The sequence below is a fragment of the Struthio camelus genome, chromosome 1, assembly GCF_040807025.1.
Source record: "Struthio camelus isolate bStrCam1 chromosome 1, bStrCam1.hap1, whole genome shotgun sequence".
NCBI classification, from domain to species: Eukaryota; Metazoa; Chordata; class Aves; order Struthioniformes; family Struthionidae; genus Struthio; species Struthio camelus.
Window position 1 is genome coordinate 189,245,785 of NC_090942.1, and position 15,619 is coordinate 189,261,403.

Consider the following 15,619-nt stretch of genomic DNA (forward strand, 5'->3'; position numbering starts at 1 on the left):
TCTTGTGCCACTTGATGTGGACAAAGTATTGTTTCACACCAATGTTGAATTCCACTGAAACATGGAAATGTTTCAAGGTCAAATATACATAAGAAAGAAAACACATATTTCATTATATTGCACAGCATTGCAAAGAGCTTAGAAACTTTTTTCTCTTTTGGTTTATTTATCTAGTTTTTAGACACTGGAGTGGAAATATTGCACTAGACACATAAACCAACTTTGTATTCTGGAAGATTTTGCTAAATAACCATTACAGCACTTGAATGACTGAACTAAGGCACGAACCAGCAATACTGAACTTAAGATTAAAATTTATTTTTAAATGGGAACAGCTATTCTGACTGGTATTTGGCTGCTGTTTTCTTTAGTGTTCAGAATGCATTACTACCAGGGACAGATACGGAGCAGTTTGTTCTACATAGCATTTTTAAAAAACATATTGCCTAAACAAAGCAAATAAATAATATCTGAAGACTCGGTTGTGTGCAGTTCGCGGTAGTGTGTTCAGTTGTAATTACTGAAGCTATAAGCAAGAGGATGGAAAAAGCAATATGAATATAAGGGCTTTCAAGACTCAGGATTTCATTTCAGAGTGACCCAAATTAAGTACTTTAGTGAAATGGCAACACAGAAAAAAATTGCACATGAAACGTTACGGGGGAAGATGAAGACTGTCATCTGCCCCCTTCGTATGGCCTGTCATGACCTTCAGTAGGTGATACAGCATACTCTGTTCTGTGAAGAATTTGCAAGCAAGGGGGGAAGAAAGAAAGAATAGAAAGGAAAAAAAAAGAAGAAAAGGAAATTCACAAAGTAGGCAAACCCACACCAGGCCCCTAAAAGGAAAATATTTCACAAGAGCACTCTAGCTGTCAGTGCTGCCTTTCAGAGGCAAAATATTTTAAAGGTCACTCAGAGGGCAATTCCCTTGGTTAGGGATACCCTGAAGTGATACTTTTGAGGCCTCCATGCTAGAGGAAAAGGAAAGCTGCAGTACACTTACCTCTTCAAAAGGGGGGAAAAAAACCAATGCCCAAACCCTCTCCTCTCATTGTGTTCACAAAGTACCTCTTCTTACTACTTTTGTTACTCTCCTTCTGCTCGTATACACAGTGGAGCTTCTCAAAACCAGTGGAAAAAATGTAAGAAATTGGGGTAACAGTCCTTTCAGTGCCAAATAGGGGAGAATTTACAAACACTGCTGCTTGTTAAAACAGAGATTTTAACCATTGCTAGCCTTGTTAAAGGTTGCACACTGCAGCACACTGACTGGCTCAAAAATAGCTATTAGCCAACTGGAATCTTAAGATTTGCGAAAGAATCGCACTGAAATTATATAAACGCGCTAGGAACGCATAGAGCCTGTATCTGTCAAACGATTCTGCTAATTTTTTGGTACCCCTCCGTTCCTCATAATTCAAGATGAGATTGATAACTGGGTAGTTTATAACCAGGATTTTGGAAACAGACCATGATTTGGCCCAAGACATTGTCAATAAGTGTACTCGAAGCATGCTCAGAAGCAATTCACATAAAATCACAGAGAACAGGGCTGGACTTAGAGAACTTCTTCACATTGCTTTTCAGACACACAGTGTTAATTCTAATACAAGGCTGGTACTGCAGGCTGGTAAAACTTCATGTCATAAGACTGTCAGACACTGAGATTTGTACTTACCTGAGTGTTTTCATAAAATAAAACATCAGGCACTTTCATTTTCTCAGTTGGGTTATAAATTGGCATAGCCACAGACCCTATCTTCAGAATCCCGTTGCTTACTTCACCTAGACGTTTTTCAGGAAATAAACAAACAAATGCATTACTTAAAGCATTTTCTGAGCAGATATACAATCCCTAACACTTGTAAGAGACAATTTACAAATTTTAACCAGGCTATGGGTTGCTGTGTACGATTTCTCATTATCTAAAGAAAGAGAATGTTTGGAAGAGTTTGTTATTACTAACAAACTACAAGAGGCTGCATTATAATGAACTTGAATTTTCTTTATAATTGCAAGGAAGACCATTACAGTAAATGACAATAGGTGGATGCATGGGAAAAGTACCATTAAGAACACTAAAAGTTGTGACAGCTGCCCTGGTTTAATTCAGTACTCTCATCTTGTCACTGAAGTACCACTAATGCTGTTTGACTATATTTCCTCAACGGCGGAAGCAGTACGTTTTCACAGGCATTTCCTTTATTTTTCAAAGGATTTATAAAGTCACCATTGGTTTCTGCTATCGGCATTAAATTTTTGTATAAACAGGTTTATGCCAGAAAACAGACACTTCTAATAACTTGGTGAAATCTGGCTCAATTCTGCACTTTCGGAGGTGATCTTCAACTGTAGTTCCGAGAGGACAAATTATTAGAAAAATTTCTTAAATCAAGAGAATCATAAATTCTGTCCTTAGGAAAGTAACACCTAAGTGTAAATGATAATAACGTGCTATCTTCTGACTATCTGCCACTAATTTCTTAATATTGCATGGTTTGAAACTGAAAACAGCCTGATTTCTGGATAGATATTTTCACTTGTTCACCTATTGATCGTTTATGGCTCTACCTCTACTTTTTCTGCATGTTTTACGCATGGAACAGAGAAAGATGAAGAAAATTCAAGGGAAGTATCAGGACGAGAAACCTGACAAATTGGCAACACTGCACAACTGGCAAGAGTTCAAATTATAAGTATAGCTATATACACACACGCACACATACACACTCATATACATATATTTACATATATACACATATAGAAATTGAATCTACAAAACCAGAAAATATACAAATAAAAACAAAGATGTGTTTAGTACTGCAAAGATCTAACAGTGAAAATGCAGAAGTCAAATACATGGCAAAACTGAGAATAACCAGCAAAGAGAATACTGGTGAGGAAGAGTGCAGATTACATATGCTGAAAGAAAGAGTTTAGTGAAGGAAAATGGCAGATCACTCATAGCATGCTGCCTGACAGAAAGTATAAATAGATATAAAGTTAGCATGAAGACCAGAGGATAAGCTGGAATAAGAAAGCAGCAGCGAGAAAATGTTAGAAAGAGAGATATATGCATAGCACAGAAGGCAATTGCAGAAGAGTACAAGTTGGATACAGTAAGACATAAAGATCTGATTGATAAAGAAGACATGCAACAACATTAGCAAGTTAAACAGAATAAAAGGAAAGAAAATTAACAAAGTGTGTACCAGAATGAAAGCAAAACATAAAGTCAGTACTTCTGCAAGAGTACCAATGAGGAAAAGGCTGATTTTGCTAACAACGGAGAGAAAGAAGCAATGGAATACTGCAGGTAAAGAACAGAACAGATCGGAGAAAGATTAAAACCACCACTCCAAGGTTGTAACCTTTTGGAAGAACAGTACCAGTGATAACAGAACTCAAAAATAAATCATCACAGCAGTCCAAGAAAGCCTGAAGACATAGATCTTACTGACTGCGAAATCCTGAAATGTGACAGAGAATAAAACTGCAGGAGCTGAGGCTACAAGAGACAATATAGATGTATCAACATATTAAGAGTGCCTTACATCCCAATAGAATAAAGCCAAAGGGAACTAACTGAAGCAAATTACATTTATTTTGGAGGATATTTTTTGAGCATTTATATGTTCAATCATCTGAATAACATTCATGAAAAGAAGAACAAAAGGTAGCAAAAGCTTACAGGTGTAATCCTTCTCCTCTAGTTTCCTTATGTCATCTGGATTTGTCTCAATCCTAGAATCCAGCAGATTTTTCTGTAAAGCTGATCTGGCAAGGTTGGGTAAAAACCTAAATGAAGAAAAATAACACAGAGATTATTTTCTAAATAAATTTTTCAGTATTTGCTGTAATCTAAAATCAGCACAAAGCTTTAACTGGACCTTCAAACCTTGAATAGTGTCAATTCCCTTCACACACAGCTTCCAGCAATTCACCTTCTGTCCCTAAGGAGGTAAGCTAAACTTCTTGCATAGGTAACTAATTACATTAGCAGCTACACGTTCATTTTAAAAGGCTTCAGTGTTATACAATATTGCAATAAAGTTAAAATGTGGGATAAATTAGGACTGGAGTTCTATAATCTCCTCATTCCACAGCCAGTTAGAGTCTGATTAGAAATCATATTTTTTGGAAATATCTTTTTCTCTTCATTCAGTTCAGTCGGATCACAGGTTTGAAAGAGGAAGGAAAGAGCTCTGAGCTCTACAGAACTAGGCCCACTCAGTTTTCCAAACCTTTTGTTGATTACAGTTAGCTTTTTTTTGAATTTTTTTAGATACAGCTTTTGGAACTGAGTCCAAGTCTCCAGCAAAAACCTAGTCATATCAGATATTAATACAACCCTGATTTGAGTGTTCTGAGATAGTGAAGTATTGTTATAATGAAGACCTGACTGTCTTTTTATTTATACAATATCGTGAAACATCTCCATAAAGATGAGAAAGCAGTACCAAGCCATTCCTACTTATCTCCTAAGTTTGAGAATTTTACAGAAATACTGTTGAAGAAATTATAGGATTTAAGGAGCAAGATAGCAATTGTATTATCTACTAAAGCGTATTTAAAAATTAGCTTGCATGTTAGCAGTTGGCCAAGAAACTCCCGAACCTCCACCAAAATTGGCACTTCTACCTGGAAAGGCAGGCTTTATTAACAGCATAGTAAAGACTTTCGTCAGGGTAGTGTGACAGTCGACGACAAATTCGCAACAGTTGTCGAGTAGATAAAGATGAAGCAAGTGACTGTGCCTGTCAAAAAATACAGGGTATTTTAATTATTTGATCTCTAGGATTTTAATGAAACAAGTCAGAAGAAAAAAAAAACTGTAATAAAAAAAGCAATTATTTCAACTTTTCTCCTTGTTCAGATGTGCTTTCTGCCTCCTACAGCAGCTTGTGCTATTTAATCTGCAGGTCTGTAATCCTGTGCTTGTTGTAGGAATTCACTGCTCTGGAAATCATGATGTCACCAAAAGGTTAGCTTTAAGATTTCACTCAATAAGCAAGAGGAAGAAAAATGTGCTGATAATCGATTTTTATTTGCTATTTAAATAAAAAAAAAGGGGGGGGGGTCAAGGTCCTAAAAAATAGTCCTTTACTCTTCACGAACTGAGTATTAGCTCCACATGTAACGCTCTGGCAAAAGAGTCTGGTAAGGCTCATGGATGTATAAACAAGACAATACTGGGCAGAAGCAGGGAGATTGTATCACCTCTGCACACGCCTCCTGGGCGGGTCATTACTGGAACACTGTGTCCCTTTCTGCTGGCCACATGTTAAAATGAATGTTAAAAATTGGATGTGATTCTGCAAAGAGTTACAAAAATGATTCAACGCCTGGGAAGCCTAAAACAAATACAGCAAAATTTAAAACAAAGAAACAAACAAAAGACACCCCAAACCAACTGATCATTTGTTTAAGAGACATATAAAGACTGAGAAAGAAATGATCCTATAATTATATCTACTAGATAAAGGTACCTAATACAAACAGGGTCCTGACTTCAGCAAAAAACACAACGAGTGCAACCTGATAAGTCACACCACGCTTTGCCTGGGTCAGGTGAAATATTTTAATTAGATAATTTCAAATCATTCTGTTGCGTTTTATATAAATGATTTTTAAGTGCCTTGTAATTATCTTAACATATTATGCTGTTGTAGTTGGGATAAAAAACCCTGAAATTTGCCATCAAGGAAAAAAGAGAAATGTAACACTACATGAATTTCACAAGTTTTTTTTTCCCCCCCTTAAACACGTTTAAGTATAAAAAATTTCTCAAAACCAATTCTCTTCCCCAGAAAATTGCTTTTTTGACCAACAAGCATTAACGTTTTTTTCTTTAAAAAAAAAAAAAAACCTTGATGAAATTGTACGAAACTTTTTTCCAAAGCTGACAAGGCAAAAGATAATACTTTCCAGCATAGCTCTGAGCAATGGGAAAGGACGACTCAGATTGGGATAACTGGTAAGATTACTGCTCCTGCCTCTCCTGCTTTCATTGATGAAGGACTGTGAAGCACCTTCTGAACCATCACAGTTTACAACCCAGCATTACAGACACTGAGTTGTAAACTGTGGTCTTTCAGGTGTTACTTCACGACAGAGTCATGTGTGAAGCATGGGCAAGGGAGAGGGGTGAGAGCTGTATCCTTGTGATCCCTCTTCAATCACCAGAACTCTCAGGGTCTTTGGGAATTACATTCCATTTTCAAAAGTATCTTAAACAGCAGAAAGATTTGCAAGGCGAATGGGTTCTGGTGAGGTGAGCAGTCCTCCCAAGTCACAACCTACGGGACTGCATTGAAGGAGACAGGCACAGCTGGGCACAGTAATTGAGGTAGAGTGCACTTCATCCACTGTACCAGGTGGGAAGGAGGAGGCAGCCGATGTTGCCTCTTGTCTGATACACTGACAAATCCAAACCCTAATTCTAGATTCTATATATAGCATCAGATCCTGCACTGGTATAAATAAGCATAAAGGACTGGCCCACAGAGGAGAAGCTGTGTCACATCTTCTAATGTTTGCAACTGTGCAACCGTGTTAAGCGTGCAGTAATAAAATGTCCTCTTTCCTCCTCATCCCCTTTTATTTATTTTTACACGACACAACTGTAAACTCAAAACTGGGTGATAGTGATAGTCTTTCTAATTTATATCTCTGAGGCATCTAATTCAACAGGATCTTAATCGTGGTCTCTAGGTTCTATTGTAAATCAAACAATTACAATGACGCAGACAACGCCCACAGCCTGAACATTCTACAGGTATTCTTCTATTGTTAACAAAATCATTCGAAACAATGGCTAATATTTCAGGATAATCTCTGGCAGAAGATTACTTTCTTAGGCAGCTCTATAAATAGCCTGACACACCTAAGGCACACATTTCAGCTCTTAATGCAGGCATGCTATTCCTGATCTGTCTTCATTTCACTGCTAATCTACAAGAATCCTCCCTCAATCCACACCATGATTTGCTTCTTATCCAGCATCACTCACTTCATTTAGATATTTCACAATGTTATAGACATCCACATATTTAGAGAGGAATTTTTTTAATGCTCTGTTCAAGCATGGTATATCTCTAAATATGTCAAACACATAACACATTTATCAGTCTACGTTTGTACAGCACTCAGTGGAGGAAGCTAAATAGACTATTAGTAACAATGTCCCAAACGTGTACCTAAAAGCCACTCTTTCTACTTACTTTTTTTTGCGCTCAAGCTCCTAACAGCCTTTCAAGCCTTTCTCAGTTTCTTAAATAGTAATACTGTGAAAACTATTACCAATGTCAAATTCATGAAAACTAAGGAGAATGGATTACATTTACATACCAGTTAAACTGCTGGATTGCACTGAAAATGTTTTACATTTTAGATGCATTAAAATCACACACTGCTTTAGTTGCTATAGCAATGATTTCTTTTTCTTTCCGCCAAGATTTGACTGTATCTTTTTAAAGAACTTTGTGGTTACTATGTCAGCAGGACTTATTTTTCTTGACAAGATTACTTTAATAGAATGGCCTGTAGCAGTAAGGCAGATAGTAATTCTGGAGCTTTCTCTTTTGTAGTCCTAGTCTTCACTGTTGCCTGTTGGCATTTTATAATGGTTTGGTAGTTCTCATTGCCCAAAAAGCCGCAATAATTTCAACTCTCACAGTTCCAGTGAGTGAAGAACTCTATTATATACAGTAACAACCACTAAAGCAAAGTTATCAAAAAAATATTTGGACACACACGATCATATCCGTACCTACCCAAAAGGTACCTCGTATATGTTTCACGCTTAGCCACGTACCTAAACCCACTGACAACGTGTACTATTCTGTCTGATTTTCACTAATACTCAGGCAATTTCCTAAAGGCCTTACTTACGTAGATTCTAAAAACATAAATCAAAATTCAAAAATTTACAATATGTGGTACAGCAACCACCAGCACTAATTTTCTGAGCCTGGTTTTTCAGTCAGGCAGCCTCTAAAACAACACTGTCGTTTAGCATGCTTTATCCAGCTTTATCCAGCCTTGTGACTCCATGTTAAAACATGCAGTCACAGCAGCAGAAAATATATTTGAAAAAAAGGGCTTACTGTGGCATCATTTGTCTCCCGAAGCTTGTGCGTTAATGACAACAATTGCTCCACAGCAGCACTGGGTACGTTTGGAATCTGTTTGAAAGAAAAACAGTATTAATCTTACTGCAAGATATGTAAGTTCCATATACAGCTACACATGGATGCTATGAGTATACAGTTGTCACAGTTGGTTTCTATCACCCGAAAAAGAATACAGTTATGACAAAGAAATTTTTCTATTACAGCATCATTTAATATCCTGATAAGAAGGCTAATTTATATGCATTTATATGCCATTAAAAGATGAGCAGGATTTGAAAATAAAGAATTGTTTATGCTACACAGAAATAGGGACTGCAATAGTGAAATATTTGGTATAGAGTAAATAATCGTATCCAGTAAAAAAAAAAAATAAAAAAATCAAAATTGGCTAAAATAATGAACGTACTTACCATTTCTTTAATAATTTGAATTTCTTCATTCTTGCTTAAAGATTGAACATTATGAAAAAGAAACAGCGTCAGAAACTCTGGACCCAACCATTGTTGGGTACTGCTTCCAATGACAGGAGGTTCGGCTAGGACAATTATTCTGAATGAGGGGTGGATAGGAAAGATGGACCTGCAAGAAAACATTTTTTTTAAATGCATTGTGGGCTTAAGTAGTGGATATCAAACTTAAATTTACAATAGTTGAAGAAAGAATTGAATTACTGCACTGAGCCATAGCACAATGTCTAGGACTTTTGCAATGCAATTTTAGAAAAAACCCAAACTGATGCAAATGGTATTATGAGACTTGTATTTTTATAAATTGCTCATAATTGTTATGCCTAAGAGGGCACCCAAGTCTCCTTTTCATCTGTGACTTGACCTGAATGCCTCAAGTTGAGCAAATACCAGCAACTAAGGTAGTGTTTATTCTTTTTTATGTCTGAAATGGATACATCTCACTAATTTGATGGAATTGTACAAGTGCTTTCCCTAAAGCATCATGTCTAACAGGCAAGTCAGGGAGGCAACACGATCTACTGGAGCTGCAGTAATGGGTAACTTCTTTTACTCAATTAGATTGACAGGAAGGATGATACTGTAAAAAGATCAGCCTGGCTACCACAAAGAGTTGGATTTATTTCTCATTTCTGTTACTGACTTTCTCTGTGGCCCTTGGAAAATCAGCTAGACTCTTGGGGTGGGATTAATGCACCTAACTTCATAATATCTCTAAAAGTTATACCTCAAAGTCTAAGCCAGTCACCCACAGCTCATTTTAGAGTCACTGGAGATAAATAGGCCCCCTCCAATGGCCGATTAATCTGTCTTATAGGAACTTAAGAAATGCCCTGCTGGGCCCATCTATCTACTCAATCTAGCTAAAAGTCTCTGATCGTGACAGCTGGAGCTGCTGCTTGGGAAAGGCACATCAGCCTAGCCACTACCAGCAAGCAGCCTAGTCTCCTCATACTCTCCCAGCATCCACAAACCTACGTTCAAGGTTAGAGGGTATACCCCTACCTACTTGCTTTCGTTATCTGCTTATCTGCAAGTTTATCTAATATCTTTTTGAACTTCTTGATCCCACCTGCCTCTACAACTTCCTGTGGCAATGCATTCTAAAATTTCACTGCCTCCCATGTAAAAGGTACTTTTTTTCTATTTTTTTTTTAATCTATATGGAACTGATCTGCTAGATTCAGCAAGTGCCACCTAGTTATAACACTGCAGGATTTGGTGAATAACAGTATCTTAGATGTCTACCTATTTCATTCCACTGAATATAATGGGACTTAGCGTGACTAACGCAGACTTAAATGTACAACTTTTACATGCCTTTCTTAGGGCAGTGGAAGGCTAATTCCTTGGTTTTGGTGTCATCGTCATATCTTTGACTGCCTTATTTAAGATTATCACCTCTTTAAATTAGGAATTTATTGGTATTGATCAATCAGCACAATGGCATTATCTCTAGAAGCAACTAGACAGTAATAAGTCAGATATAAAAGTCAGTCAAATTTTGCAAGAAGAGCCTGTTTTTGACAATTAGTTTCTCAGTATTCTTATTAAAAGAGCAGACACTATTTTGGGAAAAAAAAGTAAATTAGACAGCTTACATTAGTAGTTATGCCTGTTATCATTTGTCATTTTACATAAACAACGTTTGACATCAGAACATTTGGAGGTAAATACACTTATTGGCTAAACTGGCAGGCAAATGATGGTACAAGCAAGAAAATCTGAAGACAAAATATGACCCTCAAATACGAATTACCAAATCTGCTACGTAGTTGGCTGATTTGCTAGTTACAATAATAAAATTCTGATACAACAGCGCGAATATAGCAAGCAGCCACTTGTATCAAAGCAAACACAGGGGGTGGCATCATTTACTCTCAGCTGAAAGTCATAAGCCTAGAAGCTACTCTCTGATTGATAAAAATAGAAGTATGTCTGAAAACATCATACGAAAGAGAAATCAGTGGGAATGTCACTGTCACTAAGTATAAAAGAAGGTCAGAGAACATTAGCCAACCTTATTACAGAAGAAAATATTTCCTACATAGGATAAATAAAAGAAATTCCAGACTCACCTTTCCCTCCATTACTAATAAGAAAAACAACCCTCTCCATTAATCAATCTAAATTCCAAGGACTAATTCTGGTCCTTCCGCAATACCATAAGAGGGCACAAGAAGCAGTCAGATTTCCTCAGTAAAGGAAATACATTTCTCTTGCATCACCTCCACATCTCTGCCTAACTCAAACGGCATGGTGGGGACAGTGTGGGAGGGCATGGGGAGGAAAGGAGAAGCAAAGTCAGGGCACACTAAACTGGTAATTGCAGTAAAGTTACTGATATTCTCTCTAGGCTTGGACATATCACAACATCCCTGCTGTAGGTTTCCAGTTTGTAAACATGAATAAAAATATTTGGCTACTTCAAAAGCCTATTGTTTGGACCGATGTTTGCAACACTGAAAATGTCAAGCTAAGTATAATTATTATTAAAACAAATGTCACAAATGACTCAATCCTGCAATGCACTGAAAGTTCCCAGCTTCCACCGTGGTGACTGCAGAGGAAGTTGCTCCATAGCATTGCAAGAGCAGGTCCCTAAAGGAATGTAAAAGAGTTTTCATGTGGAGTTACATTTTATGAAACAGAGATCCTTGACATCTTTTGTTCTTTGCAGATGAAGGCCATGTATATATCTTGTTAAAATCTTGGCACCTTCTAAATTAATGAGTTGTAAGCACAGTGGGAGGATTTGGTGTTATTTTATTAATGCAGAGAATCTTTACCCTTTTTCTGTTAAATGTTTACTAATAACACAGACAGCGGTGTACCTATGGCCTAGTAACATCTATGTCCTTCTTTGGATATCAGTGTTTAATTCCAAACAAAGAATATCACCCCCTTGCAGATTACAGATTACTTTATCTGGAAAATCACAAAGCTGGGAAAAAAAAACCCAAACAAACAAAAGAAGAGTAAAAGCTAAAAAATATAACCAGTTAAAAATTTAATATATTGAAATATATTAAATAATAATATATTGGAATATATTAATTATTATATAAAGCCAATATATTTGGTTTTCTACAAAATTCACTTCCAGTCACATTTTATGTTTTTCTCATCTGCTGTATGCATTCCCTTTCAACTCAGTCACATGGAAAATAATCCACTGTCTGCAAGGCATTAAGATTACCCAAGCATTATGAGCAACTTCTTTTAGCTTTTGAACAATCCTATTACATACATACGTCTAGATTTTCCTGAAATAGCTGATTTCCTCTTCACCTCATCAAAGACTTACTGTGAGAGGAGAAAAAATCCAAAGCCAAAATATCCATTCAAACATGTTAAAATACTGTTTCACAAGACAAACCAGCACGTCATCGCTTGTCAGTTTAAAGGTGGCGCACAACCTTTACAAATCTGTCTCAGTGAAGTAATTAATGATTACATAAGAAATTCTACGCAGAATTCGTGGATATGCACTGTGAATCAGTAGCTGAATGAACTTCTTAATCTCTGAACCTGTTTAGGAAAATCAGCCAACCCAGCCCAAGAAAGACTAGAGGAAAAATATTCAGTGCCAATTGCTGGCTACTGTGTAGCTTATAGGCTTTTACCAGGCCAAGGAGTTTCGTACACAAGGGCAAACCTGCTGCTTGTATTTGTCATTCCTGATAGAGCTATTGCACCCACCGGTCTAGAGTCCTTCTCAAAAAACACTTGTGGACACCACAGATATAGAAATGCAATGAAAGATACAGTGAAACAAACACCTACGTGACAATGATTAGCATCATTTAAAATAAGAATATATTTTATTACCTTTTAGGTAATCAAACTTTTAAATGAAATTGCACTAACATTAAATTTAAGAATAATAATATTATTTCTAACCTGCAAAATTTCAAATCACTCTGAACCCCAAAGAATACTTTTGCCTTTGTCCAGTCTTGCTAATAACAGTGTCCTGGTTTAATACTGTTCACATTCTGTAGTATAATACTGTTTACATTCTTGACACAGAGGCATGTAATTTCTTTAGATCATACTGTGATCTGAAACACCATCCTTTATTAAAAAAGAAAAAACTCTTGATTTATCAGTGTTCCAAGTTCTCTTTAAGTGATGGGTTGTGCAGTATTCTGCTTTCTATTCTACCATGAGTGAATATCTGAAAAGCTGAAAAATAAAGGCACTAAAACAAACTAAAAAAATATTCCCATTATTTTATTTTATTATCAAATATTTTCAGATAGAAGTGACTGCATGAAAGTTCAGTAACAATTTTTCTTGCTTTTCTCAAGAAGGATCGCCGAAAACCTCTCTATTACTATCTCAAATTTTCCTCTTAGAACTGGCAAAACCTTCAGGTGTGTGTAAATCTGCAGAAAAACAAACTAAAAAATGTTTACAGAAGTTTTGGCTCATTGGTTAGGGAGAGTACTCCTTTCCATTACAATGGAATAGATTTTGCTTAGTAGAAATTGTGTTGTAAAATTCCATTTACAAAGTACCCAGTCTATGTAGTCTACTAAACAGCATCAGCTATCAGTCATTCTTTTTTCCATTATGGAAAAGGTAATTTGTATTTTTCTAATTTCTAATAGAATCTTGCTGCAAATAGCCACCTCATTTGTGAGTTTTAAGTCCAAGGGATAGAGAGCAACAGTGAGATATTTTGTATTCGATGAATGGTTGTAAGTAGTGCTCCAGAGACAAACTGCAAACTATACTATGATAAATGACAGCTAAAATCAACAACAGTCTTGCTGTCAAAGCTGTCCCCCAAAAGAAACTGAGCAGGTACCCCATGCATTTGGTTCCTCTTCTGTGCAGCGGTTTGGTATCAGTCCTTCTAAGTCTATCACAGGTGCTTTCTAGTCTCCAGCTACTGCTTTCCCCAAACCCTGAAGATGACCTGCTCTCTCCTAGTCTAATGATTTTCTAATGAAGTTTTTGGCATTATTCCTTCAAATTCTGGTCTTTTAGAAGTACTTTCAGAAGTACTCTCTTTTCTCTTGTTCTTTTATCTCTTCTGTGACTATTTTCAGTTACTTCGGTTAGCCCCTGCTTTACTGCTTAGACATTGCAAACTCCATCATGCGCTTCCGCTGTATCACTGATGTACATCACAGTATGTGTCTTCCTCTGAGTGTTTCTCATAACAATTACATTAATACATGAGATCAAGTAGATAATTATTATCTATTATTAAGTAGAAAATAGATAGTTTAATAATAAAATAGTTATTTTAACTGTAAATTATGTATTCTATATAACATATTTTAAATACGCATATCGATTCCTAAGATACAAATGAGACAGGAAGACTCAGCTTATATGTGTGATTTAGGGAAAAACGAGAGCTAAATTAATTTCCTGGTTCAAATGCAACTTGAAACTATTTTCCATATGGAACTCCCTTATTAGAAAGGAACAGGAGTAGTCTTAATGTGCACTCAGCGCACATCCCAGATCCAGTCTGAGCAGAACTGGAATGACAGTACAGATTCTACAAGATAAATAAAGAATAACGGTACCAGAATTATCCTGATTTTCTGGATTTCATTAAGGTAAGTAAAGCTCTTTTTTTGTCTTGCCTTAACACCAGACACACAGCTGAGGCCACTAGCCACAGCCATGGACACACAGCAAGAGAAACAGTATTTCTCACGGATATGAAAAGCATCTCCCAATCATGACTTAGAGATAAGAATTTGCTCAGCAAATCTGCTAATAAATTCAAGCTACAGTGTATTCCCCTTACCTCCCCACAAACCAGTCTCCTACAGGCAAAGGAGGGATGGTTTGCACTAAGTCCTGTTTCCTTAGACTGTGATTAAATCAGCTGTCAGTACCCAGACCTCATTCGATGAGGAAGTCTCTGGAGAGAAGGCCTACTCTTGCATAGCCATTCTGCAACACTGAACAAGAGTGAAGCTTGCAGTGACATGTAACTGGTGCTGAAAAGGACAAGTAGCAGGGGGGACTGCAGTACCGCAGTGACAGAGCAACTATTGACATCATGTCCTGGAGTCCAGTGAAAGGCAGTGATGTTTTCAGAACACGTAAGGGGCTAAAAACAGGATGAGGTCCTGAAATGCCTCCAAGTCCACAAGGGCCGACTACAAAGAGGATCAGAACAGTGCCCTCTGAACTGAGGAGGGGCCCACAGATGCTCCTTTTGGAGACAGCAGCCAAAAGCAAAGTTGTTGATACAGGCTTGCACCACTTCACCTTCGCTTCTGTTGAATGAGCCCAAACAGGAGAGAGTTGAACAAGGGACAGACTGTAGATTTCACCTAGAATGAGGTGAGTTTCTCAGTACAATGGATCCTGGTTAATTCATTGCCAAGAATTTTCATCTGTAACCAAGACGGTGCTAAATGGTCACATCTGAGTGTTATGTGGTCACGCCAAGCTTACACATGCAAGAATGCCTTCATAGGGTTTTTTTCTTCTTTTTTCTTTTTCTTCTTCCTTTTTTTTTTTTCTCTCCAGATCAAGTAGCATCTATACAATCCACTCAGGAATATATCCTTGTCCAAGATAACAGGCACCCCACATTTATGGATTTGAAGGTAAACACCAGTTTTCACAAGTTCACAAGGTCAGGAAGTAATCTTCAGTGAAACCACTGAGTACGTCTGGCCACAAACACTGAACTGGATGATAATCCAAGAACATGCAAGTTATGCAGATAAAGAGAAAGCACAGTAGAGGAGCGCTCCACCTCAACAGGACAGCTAAGAAAAGCTGTTATGCTGACTAGTCAAGGCCTTCCCCTTTTTCTAAAAGAGGAGAAAGAAGTGAGTGACAGGGCACACACACAGAATGTGGATGCTGCATGGAGGTTTAACTTGAAGGTTAAAAATTGGTTCCCTGAGCATAGCCTGATGCTAACAAAGTTACATTTGGCCTGTGCTGCTAACTGATTCTGGTGTTTCTGAAATCAGTCTCATTGTCAGTCAAGCAGATCGTTTAGTAGCTTAACAATTCACGACG

At 37.2% G+C, this 15,619-nt stretch overlaps 1 protein-coding gene across 1 annotated transcript in view; it reads right to left on the reverse strand.

The window, feature by feature from the left end:
- The window catches only part of VWA8 (von Willebrand factor A domain containing 8), a 181,202-nt gene that overhangs the window by 103,596 nt on the left and 61,987 nt on the right, over positions 1 to 15,619 (reverse strand). Inside the window, exons 15-19 of the mRNA XM_068929726.1 lie at positions 8,549 to 8,717; positions 8,112 to 8,189; positions 4,645 to 4,760; positions 3,695 to 3,801; positions 1,682 to 1,788 (exon numbers count right to left, since the gene is read on the reverse strand). Coding sequence (XP_068785827.1) covers positions 1,682 to 1,788; positions 3,695 to 3,801; positions 4,645 to 4,760; positions 8,112 to 8,189; positions 8,549 to 8,717 — 577 coding nt within the window. The remainder of the gene's footprint in view (positions 1 to 1,681; positions 1,789 to 3,694; positions 3,802 to 4,644; positions 4,761 to 8,111; positions 8,190 to 8,548; positions 8,718 to 15,619) is intronic.